Genomic DNA, 14,155 nt, shown 5'->3' with positions numbered 1-14,155 from the left:
CAGAGGATCAAACTTAAAATGCTATTTAGTTCTGTAATAAACAGTGAGAAGTGAAGGCACCATTTGGTGCCTTTTTCTGAGCTCCCCCAGCCCTCTGTACATACCTCTATGACAGCCCTTAGCTTGTGCCTACATCTCTGGGCCAGCCACCACTTCCCACTCTCCATCTCAATCCCCTCCCACTTAAAGAGCACCTTAAGAACAGACTTGGTGTCTTCCAACCCCTAGAACAGTGCTTGCTTTGTAGAAGGTGCTCAACAGATGCTGAATGGAAGGGATATACTCCTAGAAGCTGAACAGCAAGAATAGCTACCATTTAGAGTGTCTACTGTACACCAGGTACTGTCCTGCACGCTTTACACTCATTGAGTTTGTGTGCATTTCACAACAATCTCGTCAAGTCAGTATTTTTATCCCTATCTGTCAGATGAGGAACGTAAAGCTCCAGCTGAGAAAGATTTAGTAACTTTCCTGAGGTCACATGGCCTGTCAATGAGAGATTCTGGATTCTAGTTCAGGTCTAGCATCAAAGTGTGGTAGGGAAAGCTTTCTTCCCCACACATGCTGCCTAGACAATGACAGCCTCACATTTTCAACAAGCCTCCACTCAGTATAGCTGGATGTTGAGGCTTGTTGCTAGGTAACTGCATGAAGGCAACTTGTAGTTCTCTTTTGCTTCATGATCAAAGGCACAAGTCTTTCCCATCGAGGAGACGAAAAAAGAAGAAAAAAGGAAATACAGGGGCCTAAACCAACTACCTAACACAAGACCTTCTCTGCTGCATGAAATAATTGGATTTTGAGAGTCTGTGTGGAAGATGAAGGAACATAAATCTTATCGTCAGAGCTGCACTTACCTGCAACAGATGATCTTGCTGCTTGATTTGTGTTTGGAGACAGACTTCTGTTCAGGAGACCACAACCCTTCAATGCACAATAATATAAAAGAAGATGGATTGGTTGGAATACTACCCAGCAATAAAAAGGAACAAATAATTGAAACATACAACAACTTAGATGGATCTCCAGGATTTTATGCTGAATGAAAAAACATAATCTCAAAAGGTCATATACTGTACAATTCCATTTATATAACATTCTTGAATGACAAAATTATAGAAATGGAGAACAGATTTGTGGTTACCAGGGTTTGGAGATAACTGGAGGTAAGGTGAGTAGATATGACACTAAGTGGTAACTGCATGGTGATGGCTTAGTTCTGTGTCACGCTGGTGGTAATCTACACATGTGATAAAACAACAGAACTATATAATATACACACTTTGTGCCAGTCTCAGTTTCCTGGTCTTGATATTGTATAATAGTTACATAAGATGGATCCACTGGGGGAAACTGGATGAAAAGTACATAGACTTCTTGGTACCATCTTTGTAACTTACTATGAATCTATCATTCTTTCAGAAGAAAAATAAGATAGATTGGTAAAGTTCTAGCCAACTTTTCAGGGATTTGACTCTCAAAGAAATGACAGTTTCATTGTTTATAACTTTGACACTGCAACCAGAGTATAACCTAGCATTTAAAATAACAATGATGCTTTCTGAAAACCTAGTTTTCTTTCATAGGTCTCAATCACAACACATGACTCTATCTGAGCTGTGCCTCTCCCATGGCACACTGGTCACCTAAGGCTTGCTCCCCCTTGTCCCAGATGCCCTGGCTCAGTGCCTCATAGCAAGTGTATGTCTAGACAACATAAGCAAATTCTTCTATTTGCCAAGTTGCGAAGTACAATCAAGAAGGTAACTCCAGTGCACAAATACATGGCCAAGTGCAACATCAAACAAGTTATTTTTTGCCTTTCCCCTGGTCCAGAATGCTTCCTCCAAACATTTTGACGTGTGCACATGTTATCTGTGTTCCACTAAGCCTGCCTGGAGCCCCAAGCTGGAAGAAACTCCTTCCTCCTGGGCCTCCTTCAGCAGTGCTTAGCAGAGCAGGCTCTGTATGCAATCACCTGGTCTAAAGTCCAAGCCCTGGTTCCTCCACTTACTAGCTAAGGGACCTCTACCTCTTTTTCATCAGTAGGGTGGGAATGAGAATAATACCTGACACCTCAGGGGCTGTCATAAAGCTCAAATAGAAATTCATTTCTAATCCTTAGAACAGTGCCTAGCACACTGCAAGCATTCAATAAATACTAGTACTTAATATTATATATTTTTTAATCCCACCTTCTCCTAAGACCACAAGCTCCTTGAGGGTAGGGATTCTATTTTGCCTTTTTAATATTCCAGTGTAAGCAAACAGACCAGTGCTTCACATGAAGAAAATGCTATAAAATATGTTAAACAAATGACAGGCCTTTCTCCATGTATTTATACAACTGGCTTTCAATTCCATTCTCTCTTTTGAACCTCAGAACCAGAACCGTATCAGTGAGACACAGTGAGTAGCATGCTCCTTTTAGATAAGGGATCTGGAACACCGAGAGGGATTAGGCCTCTGACTCCTCATCTAGTGACTTCATTGTATCCACTAGCAACGAACACAGACTGATAGAGCTGAAAACAGAATCAACCATTAATGGAAATAACCTACAAGCCTCTGCCCAATTTCACTCCCTTCCTCCCTCCACAGACATTTTACTGACACCTCTTTTGTGCCAGTACTACACCAGTGCTGTAATGCTGGCACGGGACCGTGGCCAGGATGAACTCCTCAAGGTGTTCAGCCCCTCAGGGAGGACAGCTACAGCCACCTAAACCAGTAATGATGACAAACTGCACAAGAAGTAGAACTGCAACAGTGAAGAATTTCACATAAACATAGATGTGGGTCAATACAAAGGTGAGGACAACTGCACTGTCTCTGCCAGGGTGAGTCAGGGAAGGCTTCCCAGAGGCAGCAACACCAAGGGAAGCCTTCCCAAAGGCAGCGACACCAAGTTATGCCTGTGCCCTCCCAATCTTCTTACCATTTCCTTTGCTGGGGCCCTTCCTGTAGTCTCTGATGTCTTACCAGAGTAAAGGTCACCATTCACTGTCTTGGTTTCCACACAATTTAAAGAATAACTGTCAGCCTCCCCTCAGCCATTGAAGGTAGAGAAGTAGTATTAACTCTCTCAGGATAAAATCACCATATTCTGAATGCATTTTAGCATTTTTAGCCCAGATTTTCAGTTATTCCAGGACAGGACATCAGGAATCAGAACGTACCAAAGTCACTGGAGGAACAAGATGCCAGTTGATGAGTAATAGGATTGTAGGAGACACATTGTATAGCATCATTGTGCCTGGGAAGTAAACAACTGTAGATTACTATGCAGCAAACCACAAAGATTTCAGTGGCTACAACTGAAGATTTTAATAATGAGCCCACAACCTCTGACTTTAGACCACATGCTCTTCTGCAAGTGACCAACAAAAAGCACAGAAATTAATTCTCCTACTCCTAAAGAATTAATTCTCCTTCTCCTCACCCACTGTTTTCTTATTTGTAGAGATGGGGACTCACTTTTGGCCAGGTTGGTTTTGAACGCTTGGCCTCAAGCAATCAACCCTCCCACCTTGGCCTTTAGGTGCTTTATTTGTGGCTGTTACTCTTACTGTTTTGTGGAGGCCCAGAAATGTAAGATGGAGGTGCAATGAAGACATCACAGACCAAGATCTGGAAACGTGACAAATCCTTAGACAACAATGAAAGCTGAGCAAATCATGTACCATGCAAGGCGTCTCAACCCCAGTTTTAGTCCTTCACTTGTGGGTAATACTTTACTTACAACTTCACTCATTCATTCATTCCTTCAAAAATTGTTTGTTGATTTGTACACCCATGTTCATAGCAGCATTATTCATAATAGCTAAGAAGCAGAAGCAACACAAGTGTCCATCAACAGATGAATGGATAAAGAAAATGTGGTCTATATATACAATGGAATAATATTCAGACTTAAAAAGGAAGGAAGCTGAGCCCAGTGGCTCACACCTGTAATCCCAGCAGTTTGGGTGGCCAAGGGAGAAGGATTGCTTGAGCTCAGGAGTCATAGTGAGACCTCGTCTTCATAAAAAAAAAAAAAAAGAAAAAAAGAAAAAAAAGGAAGTAAATTCTGACACATGCTACAACACAGAAAGTAAATTCTGACACATGCTACAACACAGATGAGCCTTGAAGACATTACGTGAAATGAAATAACCCAGCCACAAAAGAACAAACATTGTATGACTCTACTTATATGAGGTATGTAAAGCAGTCAAACTCAGAGAGACAGAAAGTAGAATGCTGGTTTTCAGGGGCTGGGGGTAGGAGAGAAGGGTGAGTAGGTATTTGAAGGATATAGAATTTTAGTTTAGCAGGATAAAAGAGTTTGGGAGATTGGTTGCACAACAATGTAAATGTATTTAACATTAAACTGTAAACTTAAAAAGTAGTTAATATGATAAATTTTATGTCATGTATATTTTACCACAATTGAAAAGAGGCCAGGTGCAGTGGCTCGTATCTGTAATCCCAGTACTTTGAGAGGACTGCTTGAGCCCACGAGTTCAAGACCAGTACGGGCAACAAAGTGAAACCCTGTCTCTACCAAGAAAAAAAAAAATTTAAAAATTGGCCCGGTGTGGTGGTGTGCACCTGCAGTTCCAGCTATTTGGGAAGCTGAAGTAAGAGGATTATTTGAGCCTGGAAGGTTGTAGTTGCAGTGAGCTAGTTACCACTGCACTGTAGCCTGGGAGACAGAGCAAGACTGAAAAGGAAGGAAGGAAGGAAGGAAGGAAGGAAGGAAGGAAGGAAGGAAGGAAGGAAGGAGGGAGGGAGGGAGGGAGGGAGGGAGGGAGGGAGGGAGGGAAGGAAGGAAGAAGGGAGGGAGGGAGGGAAGGAAGGAAGGAAGAAGGGAGGGAGGGAGGGAAGGAAGGAAGGAAGGAAGAAGGGAGGGAGGGAAGGAAGGAAGGAAGAAGGGAGGGAGGGAGGGAAGGAAGGAAGGAAGAAGGGAGGGAGGGAAGGAAGGAAGGAAGGAAAGAAGGAAGGAAGGAAAATTGGTGAGTACCAATTATGGGCTAGGCATTGTATCAGGGACACAACAGTGAGAAAAAAAAAATAGATGTAGTCAGGAGATCGAGACCATCCTAGCTAACATGGTGAAACCCCATCTCTACTAAAAATACAAAAAATTAGCCGGGCGTGGTGGTGGGCGCCTATAGTCCCAGCTACTTGGGAGGCTGAGGCAGGAGAATGGCGTGAACCTGGGAGGTGGAGCTTGCAGTGAGCCAAGATCGTGCCAATGCACTCCAGCCTGGGCAACAGAGCAAGAGTCTGTCTCAAAACAAAACAAAACAAAACAAAAAATTGATGCAGTATCTGTTCTTATGGAACTTACAGGCCGATGAGCAATACTGATCAGTCAGCAGAATAAACCTAAAACTGCAATTGTGAGAAATGCCTCGAAAGAGACCTGTTCCAGTCTAGAGAGGCAGGAAAGTCCTTACAAAGAAACTGACATTTGAGTCTGAGATCTGCAGGGTAAATAGGGACCAACTAGTAGAGGAACAGGGGAAGAACACAGCAGATCCCCAATAGTAAGAGGAGGCCTGGAGCACACTGACCCCAAGTTTCTGACATTTGACACTGGGTGGATATAAGGCCATTCTCTGAGACAGGGACACTGGAAGATGACAGGTTGGGGGTGGGATAAAGTCTACAATGTCAGATGAACTGAGATGAGCTACATGAAAGCACCTAGCCCAGTGCTGGCCACACCAGTAAATGGCCAAGAAATATTCATTAACTTATTCACTACTCAACCTTCCTATACCAACCACACACACCCACAACTTAATTTCAAGTTCAATTTAAGAGAAAAAAGTTTTCTCCTACATCTTTTCTAAGAGGCTTTTGCTGCAATTATTCAATAAGCATCAAACTCATAATACTGTACACCTAAGTTACTTACGTGTACTTCAGAATGCCTTCCAGTTTTGATGTCCAGATAATAACGCTTTTGTCAGCTGATCCAGAAGCAAAGCGCTTGCCTAAAAGTGTTTGTAAAATGGAAAGTCTTACATTTATCTTAAACCAGCATTTCCCAGAGAGAATTCTTTAGAAAACTAGTTCTTTAAGGTACCTAATAAGTGTTAGCTTCTTTCCTAGTTCTTATCAGTACTGGGAGGCAGGACCTTGGAGTCAGAATATTTGGGTTCCAAACCTGCTTTGTCTGACACTGAGTAAACAAAGATGTATTGGGAGCCTACTACATGTAGCTGTCATGTTCTATGCTAGGGATTAAGTAATGATTAAAACACACATGATCCCTACTTTCATAAAGTTCAGTCTAGTGTAAGAAGTACACATCAAATTAATCTAACACAAATACAACATGGTAAGACACGGATCCTATGAAAGAGAATAACTGGGGAACCTGATTTACTTTTTTACTTAAATTTTTATTTTTGACAAATAATAATTATATCTACTTATGAAGTACAATGTGGTATTTTATATACATACACATTGAAGAATGATTAAGCTAATTAACATATCCATCACTGCAGATATTTATTTTTTTATAGTGAGAACATTTAAAATCTATTCCTGGCCGGGAACAGTGGCTCACACCTGTAATCCCAGCACTTTGGAGGGCTGAGGCGGGTGGATCACGAGGTCAGGAGATCGAGACCATCCTGGCTAACACGGTGAAACCCCGTCTCTACTAAAAATACAAAAACAAAATTAGCCGGCCTGGTGACGGGCGCCTGTAGTCCCAGCTACTCCGGAGGCTGAGGTGGGAAAATGGAGTGAACCCAGGAGGTGGGGCTTGCAGTGAGCCGAGATCGCGCCACTGCACTCCAGCCTGGGCAACAGAGTGAGACTCCATCTCAAAAAAAAAAAAAAAACTATTCCTGTGCCAGTTTTGAAATATACGCTATTATTAACTATGGTCACCATGCTGTGCAATAGATCTCAAAAATGTACTCCTTTTGTCTGACTGAAACTACCCTTTGGTCAACATCTCCTGGGGGACCTAATTTAGATGAGGGAACATTTCTCTAAGGATGAGATCCTTCAGTGGAGACCTAAAGGATGAGCAGAGCTTAGCCAGATGTAGAGAGGAGACAGACCCATCCACATGGATGGAACAGATGTGCAAAGGCCCTGAAGCAGGAAAAGCCTGGCATGTCTGAGGGAACGAGCGGAGTCATCATGGAACGGAGGGAAGGGTGAGATGGGTTGTGGAAGGATCTCTTGGGACCTCAGGGACACAGCAGAGGCCTTGCTCTTTATCCTAAAGCAATGGGAAGCCAAAGAAAGGTTTTAAGCAAAGAGTGATAGATCAGATTCGCATTTTCATACTACTTGGGCTTTATGAAGGAACAGACTGGAGAGAGGCAACATATAACAAGTAATTTGTTATTAATTACACGGTTCCACATTTATAAGCATTTGGAAGAGGATCACGGTACCATGGCAGCAAATAACGGGGTCTTCACCTACTCTGGTGAGAGATGAGGATTAAGAGGTAAGTATGTGCCACATTCTGTACATCTTAAGGACTTTTAGACTTTATTCACAGGGCAAGTGGAAGGTGACCTTGGGCAAGTCACTGTTCTCTGAGCCTCAATGCCTTCATCTGAAACACAGAATAACAGTATCTTCCTCAGAGTCTTTTTATGGGAGTCAACTAAGATAGTATCTGTAAAGTACCTTTTTTTTGAGACTAAGTCTCACTCTGTTGCCCAGGCTATAGTGCAGCGGCACGATCTCGGCTCACCGCAACCTCCGACTCCCGGGTTCAAGCGATTATCCTGCCTCAACCTCCCGAGTAGCTGGGACTACAGGTGCCCACCACCACACCCGGCTAATTTTTTCTATTTTTAGTAGGGATGGGGTTTCTCCATGTTGGGCAGGCTGGTCTCAAACTCCTGACCTCAGGTGATCCGCCTCCCAAAGTGCTGGGATTACAGGCATGAGTCACCACGACTGGCCCTTTTTGAGACGGAGTCTAGCTCTGTCACCCAGGCCAGAGAGCAGTGGCATAATCTCAGCTCACTGCAATCTCCGCCTCCCAGGTTCAAGCAATTCTCCTCCCTCAGCCTCCCAAGTAGTTGGGATTACAGGCACACACCACCATGCCCAGCTAATTTTTATATATTTAGTATAGACGACGTTTCACTGTGTTGGCCAGGCTTGTCTCAAACTCCTGACCTCATGATCCACCTGCCTTGGCTTCCCAAAGTGCTGAGATCACAAGCATGAGCCACCACACCCGGCCAAGTACCTTTTACAGTAGCTGAAATAGTAGATATTAGGGTGAGCCATATGATATTGCTGCAAATACTAAATAAACAAAGAAACTGCTCTTACTATTTCCATCACTCCTCCCTCATCCTGGTAGGTAGCAGGTGATGGTGATGAAAAGCATAAGCTTTGGGCTCAGAGTCTCTGGATCAGAATTCCTAGAGATCTCACTGACCAGCTGCATGACCCAAACAAGCTACTGAAGAGCTTTCATTTCCTTATTTGAAAAATGGATACAATTAGTATTTACCTCACGGTTGGTGTGAAGATTAAATGAGTGTATGTACATGTGTACATACAGTTGACCCCTGAACAACATGAGTTTTAACTACATGAGTCCACTTTTACATGTGAATTTTCTTTTGCCTCTGTCTCCCTGGCACAGCATCACCAATCCCTCTTCCTCCTCCTCCTCCTCCTCCTAAGCCTATTCAACCTGAAGACAATGAAGATGAAGACCTTTATGATGATCCACTTCCATTTAATGAAGAGTAAATATCTTTTTCTTTTTTCTCAATTAACATTTTATCTAGCTTATTTTAAGAATACAATATATAATACATATAATATTAAAAATGTGTTAACTGTTTATGTAACAGGTAAGGCTTCTGGTCAACAGTAGGCTATTAATAGTAAAGTTTTGGGGGGTTCAGAAATTACATGCAGATTTTTTATTGCACAGGCAGTAGCACCCCTAACCCTTATGTTGCTTAGAACTGGGCCTGGAATAGAATTTTAAAAAAATTAGCTATTTCTATTATTTCTTCATATTATATTGTTTTTCTTGAACAAAAAAACTATGTCTTACATACTTTTATATCATGGTTGCTCATTAAATACTTATTAAACTTGGGCCAGGCATGGTGGTTCACGCCTGTAATCCCAGCACTTTGGGAGGCCGAGGTGGGTGGATCACGAGGTCAGGAGTTTGAGACCAGCCCGACCAACATGGTGAAACCCTGTCTCTACTGAAAATACAAAAATTAGCTAGGCGTGGTGGCGCGCGCCTGTAGTCCCAGCTACTCGGGAGGCTGAGGCAGGAGAATCACTTGAACCAGGGAGTCGGAGGTTGCCATGAGCCGAGATCGCGCCACTGCACTCCAGCCTGGGCGACAGAGCGAGACTTCATCTCAAAAAAAAAAAACAAAAAAAACTTAATAAACTCAAAGGAGAAATCAGAAACAAGCAGACTTAAAGAGCAAAGCTGGAATTCAGTGTATCTCAATCTTCAGGTCTAAGAGGAAAAAACCAGTTCTGAGGACTAAAAGACTTCTTAATCATTATACAGGTGTCATGAAGAGGCAGCATGATACACTAGAAAGAACAAAGACTCTGCAGTCAGAGGACCTGGGTTAGGCCTGCCTCTGCCACCATCACCTGTAATTGCTCCAAGTCTGTTTTCTCATCTTTGAGCAGAGATAAGAGTCCCCTTGCTGCCTGCTTCAGAGAGTTGTTGGGAGCATCAAATGAGATGTGTGTGACAGGACTCTGCAAAGTGCTGTGCAAATGCCACTACTGATAGGTCACACTCTGACATCCTCAAGTGCCCTAATGGTGCTGCAGGTCAAAGAGCCCTGCTATGCTTATAAACACCAGAGGCACCAGAGGCCCAATAGCTCTTCTGTACCTACTGGGCCTTATACTGGGCCCTGGACTGACCCACATTCCTCAACAGCCACTAGGATGAGACAGAAACAGTTCAGCTCTCCAGGCTCCCTCCTCACAGGTCTCCCTAAAACATTATTCTGAACTTGAACTCAAACATGCACACACACACACACACACACACACACACACACACACACGACTACCATGGTACAGCACACCTGACTATGAAGCAAGAAATTAGTTTTGTCTTTGGGCCAATCTGCTGCATGGCCTTCGCAGGTCACATGACTTGTCTTTTTTTTTTTTTTTTTAAGAGACGGAGTCTAGCTCTGTCACCCAGGCCAGATTTTAGGGAGTCTCACTATGTTGCCCAGGCTGGTCTCAAACTCCTGCCTTAAGCAATCTTCCCAACTCAGGCTCCCAGAGCTTTAGGATTACAGTAGGATTATAGGCATGAGCCACCGTGCCTGGCCAATTGTTTATGTCTTTATGCAGGGCTAAAGTGAAGAGACTGGACTAATCAGACTAAAATTATATGCATGAAATTCTGCATACACATGAAGAATTTGCATCTTTCTAGAAAGTGGTCTAAAGCTTCCATCTGATTATCAAAGAGTCCCATCAGCCAAAAGAAGTTAAAAACCTGGGACTGGAATAATCTCCAAGGTTCATTCAAGAATTATAACATTACAATTTTGTGACTTCTTGGCAGTGGCTACAGAATGTTATCTCAATGTTATCCATTTGATACATGAAGACATCGTGACTCAGACTCAATAACCAGCTCAAACTCACAGAACTCTGGTGTTGGGTTGGGGTTGGAACTCACAACTGTCTCATTCCAAAGCCCATGTTTTTCCCACTAATCCTATGCTGTGGGACAACATGGATTTATTTTAAAATAAATTTAAATCTCAGTTTCATGCACCACTTCCCTTTCTTCCCAACCCACCTGGTACCCCAACTGTAACAATCCTTCAACACCACCAGAACCTACTACTTCTCCATTGCTGTCCTCTCTCCCTTCATTATTCAGCCAACAATTCAAGGTTAATGTACATAATTATTTATCTGTATACACTTTCTGCTCCCTTGCCCTCCTACTTCATCTTCAAACGTGCTTGCAAAACCACCTCTGGTTAAATTCACCTCTTCTGCCTCTACAACTATGCAGCTCAAAATCGCTGGAGAAAAAGACACAATCACACCAACGAATCTCACTTTCAATTCATGATCACAATCTTCAAGAGGGCCCTTCATGTCACCGAGGATCTCACTACACCTCCTGGGTCCACTCGCTGTCCCATTCTCTGAGGCAGTGACTTTACACTTTTTCCTTTCTCTTCAACTCTCTGAAACCTCCCTTCCCCATTGTCACTCTCAGTTGCTGTTGCTTCCTATTTCACTGAAGAAAAAAAAAATGGAATTGAGAATTTCCATTAGATTCCTACTACCACATTGTCCCCATCTGCTGGCCTCTGCAGTTCCTACCGTGCCCCTATCTAAAGCAAATACCCCGTCTATGCCCTAGATCCCATCTCCTCTTGCCTACTCAACAACTCTGTTCCAGCAGTTCTCTCCCCTCTCCGACATCATCAACTTTTCTCAAATTCAGCATGTATAAAACTGAATTTCTGATCTTCAACCATAACTTTTCTCTACCTGCAGTCTTTTCCATCTCAGTGGGGGGGCAACTCCAACCTTTCAGTCCTCAGGTCAAAAACTTGATTCCTTTTTCTTCATAGCCCATATCCAATCTGTCAGACAATCCAGTTGGCTCCACCCTCCCATTATATCCAGAGTCTGATAATTTCTCATCACCTCCTCTGCCCCCACAGAGGTCTGAGCCACCATCACCCCCTGTCTGGATGATGCTTCCTCACACAGATGTCCCAACCCTCACCTCTTGCAGGTTGTTTCCAACTCAGCAACTAGAGGGATCCTTTTAAAATACAAATCAAATCAGATCCCTCCTCTGCTGAGGACCTTTCAGTAGTTCCATTTTGACTGAGAATCAAAATCTTTATGATCTGACCACCCCATGTCTGTTACCACTTTATCCTCATCCTCTACAATTCCCGATTCTCTTTGATCCAGCTCCTAGCAGCCACACCCACACCTGAGGGCCTCTGCAATGGCTCTTCCTCTGCAAAGAGCTCTCTTCCCCCCGATGCCCACTGGCACAATCTCATTGCCTCCTGACTTCAAAGTCTTTTTCCTCACCTGTCCTCATCTCAATGAGCCCACCCTCACTAGTCTAATTCAATACTGCATCCAACCCCCTGCCCTGCCCAGCACTCTCAATCCCCCTCATTCTGCTCTACTTTTTCTTCTTCCATAACAGTTATCACCTTCCAGCATACTGCTTAATTTACCTTTTTACTATGTTTACTGTATGTCTTCCCTCATACTTTCTTCCTCCCTCACTTCTCACCACCACCCCATAAAACAGAAGCCCCATAAGGGGAGGGACCACCGTTTTTTTCTCTGAAGTAGCTCAAGCACCTTGAACAGTGCCTGGAACATAGATGACCTCAATAAATACTTGCTAGATTGAATGACCAAACTGAAGTCTTAGCAACTTCACTGTCTTCTGAACTTGCAACTTGTACTCCAGCTTACTAGAAATAATTAAAAAGTGACTAAGGAGAAAAATGAACAATGATGAGGCTATTATAGAGAATGGAAACCCAGAGCAGCCTTTTACCATCCTTCGCATATGCCACACAGTACACAGTGTCTTTGTGTCCCTTGAGGGGCTGAAGTAAGGTGCCATCAGAGGTGTCATAAACCTGGCAAAAGAGACAAATACAGATTATCTATGTGATATCTATTAGTCAGAATTCCTGCAGGGTTGCTACTGCTATTTTTGTTTTTATAACAATACGTGTCAATATTCTAAATCTGTAGCCAATAAAAACTGCACTGCAAAACCAAAAACAACGTGACTTAAAGTTGGGTAACCAAGAAGTAGAGGACCCAGGTCTATGTACTATGTGACCAGGAATATACTACCAATCCTTGAGAACCAAAGGTTCAATTACTCACTCCATGGAAATTCTTTATACTCATCCTTACCTGAATTTGGATATATGATTGATCAAGGCAGGCCCTCCTAAATAAAACTAGCCCATAAAAAGAGCCAGCTACAACTTGATTAAATTTTAGTGCCAGCTCTGCACTAAATCAACATAATAGATGTTTCATATTTGCTACCAAGAGTTTGAAAGTCACAGAACTCTGGGCTTTCAAGTAGGAGGGAATGTTATAAAACCCAACTGTAGGCCAGGCATGGTAGCTCACTCCTGTCATCCCAACACTCTGGGAGGCTGAAGCGGGAGGATTGCTTGAAACCAGGAGTTCAAGACCAGCTTGGGCAACTAAGTGAAACCCCATCTCTACAAAAAATAAAAATAAATAAAAATAAAAATTAGGTGGACGAGGTGGTGTGTGTCCACAGTCCTAGCTACTCGGGAGGCTGAGGTGGGAAGATCCCTTAAGCCCAGGAGTTTGAGGCTGCAGTGATCTATGACTGCACTACTGCACACCAGCTTGGGCAACAGAGCACGACCCTGTCTCTAAGAAATAAAATAAAACCCAGCTGTAATATGGATTTAGGTATTTGATAGCCATGTGACATCTATCACTATGTGGAGAGTTTAAAAACACACCATCTGGCCGGGCGCGGTGGCTCACCTCTGTAATCCCAGCACTTTGGGAGGCCGAGGTGGGTGGATTACGAGGTCAGGAGATCGAGACCATCCTGGCTAACACGGAGAAACCCCGTCTCTACTAAAAATACAAAAAATTAGCTGAGCGTAGCGGCAGGCGCCTGTAGTCCCAGCTACTCAGGAGGCTGAGGCAGGAGAATGGTGTGAACCCGGGAGGTGGAGCTTGCAGTAAGCCGAGATCACGTCACTGCACTCCAGCCTGGGCGACAGAGCCAGACTCTGTCTCAAAAAAAAAAAAAAAACACACACACACACCCCATCTGAGAAATCAAGCGGAAACTTTCTGAAATGGTTAGAGTATTGGAAAAGATAACCTATGTAGAAAAACTAATAGAGTTTGGATTGTTTACACTGGAGAGAAGTCTGCAGAACAATTTAACCATGTTTTAAGATTATGTAGTTAACCATACAAAGAATGGAGATTAATCAGTCTGCGTATCTAGAGACAACAGAGAAGAGGAAGTAGACTTAGACAGAAAGAGAGATCATACAAAGGTTTTTTGGTCAAACATAAGGGGTTCTCTGAAAATTACTTTTATATACCTGGATAGGTTCCAGAGGGAGCT

At 43.2% G+C, this 14,155-nt stretch overlaps 1 protein-coding gene across 44 annotated transcripts in view; it reads right to left on the bottom strand.

Moving 5' to 3' along the window:
* IFT122 (intraflagellar transport 122) overlaps nucleotides 1-14,155 on the bottom strand; it is an 80,426-nt gene that overhangs the window by 55,970 nt on the left and 10,301 nt on the right. For 22 of the 44 annotated variants that reach the window (XR_010155772.1, XR_010155770.1, XR_010155768.1 and 19 more), the window contains exons 3-6: nucleotides 12,566-12,650; nucleotides 5,909-5,987; nucleotides 3,180-3,256; nucleotides 858-924 (exon numbers count right to left, since the gene is read on the bottom strand). Coding sequence is in view for 10 of the 44 variants with exons in the window: in XM_024355640.3 (XP_024211408.2) it covers nucleotides 858-924; nucleotides 3,180-3,256; nucleotides 5,909-5,987; nucleotides 12,566-12,650 (308 nt within the window). In the remaining 34 variants the exon portion in view is untranslated. Of the gene's footprint in view, nucleotides 1-857; nucleotides 925-3,179; nucleotides 3,257-3,477; nucleotides 3,631-5,908; nucleotides 5,988-6,570; nucleotides 6,665-8,316; nucleotides 8,468-12,565; nucleotides 12,651-14,155 lie in introns of those variants that run through there. The other 22 variants (XR_010155783.1, XR_010155784.1, XR_010155787.1 and 19 more) reach the window with 7 other exon arrangements.

The sequence above is a fragment of the Pan troglodytes genome, chromosome 2 (genome assembly GCF_028858775.2).
Source record: "Pan troglodytes isolate AG18354 chromosome 2, NHGRI_mPanTro3-v2.0_pri, whole genome shotgun sequence".
Classification (NCBI taxonomy): Eukaryota; Metazoa; Chordata; class Mammalia; order Primates; family Hominidae; genus Pan; species Pan troglodytes.
The sequence above is the reverse complement of the archived record's forward strand: the minus strand, read 5'-3'. Positions and strand labels throughout refer to the sequence as shown.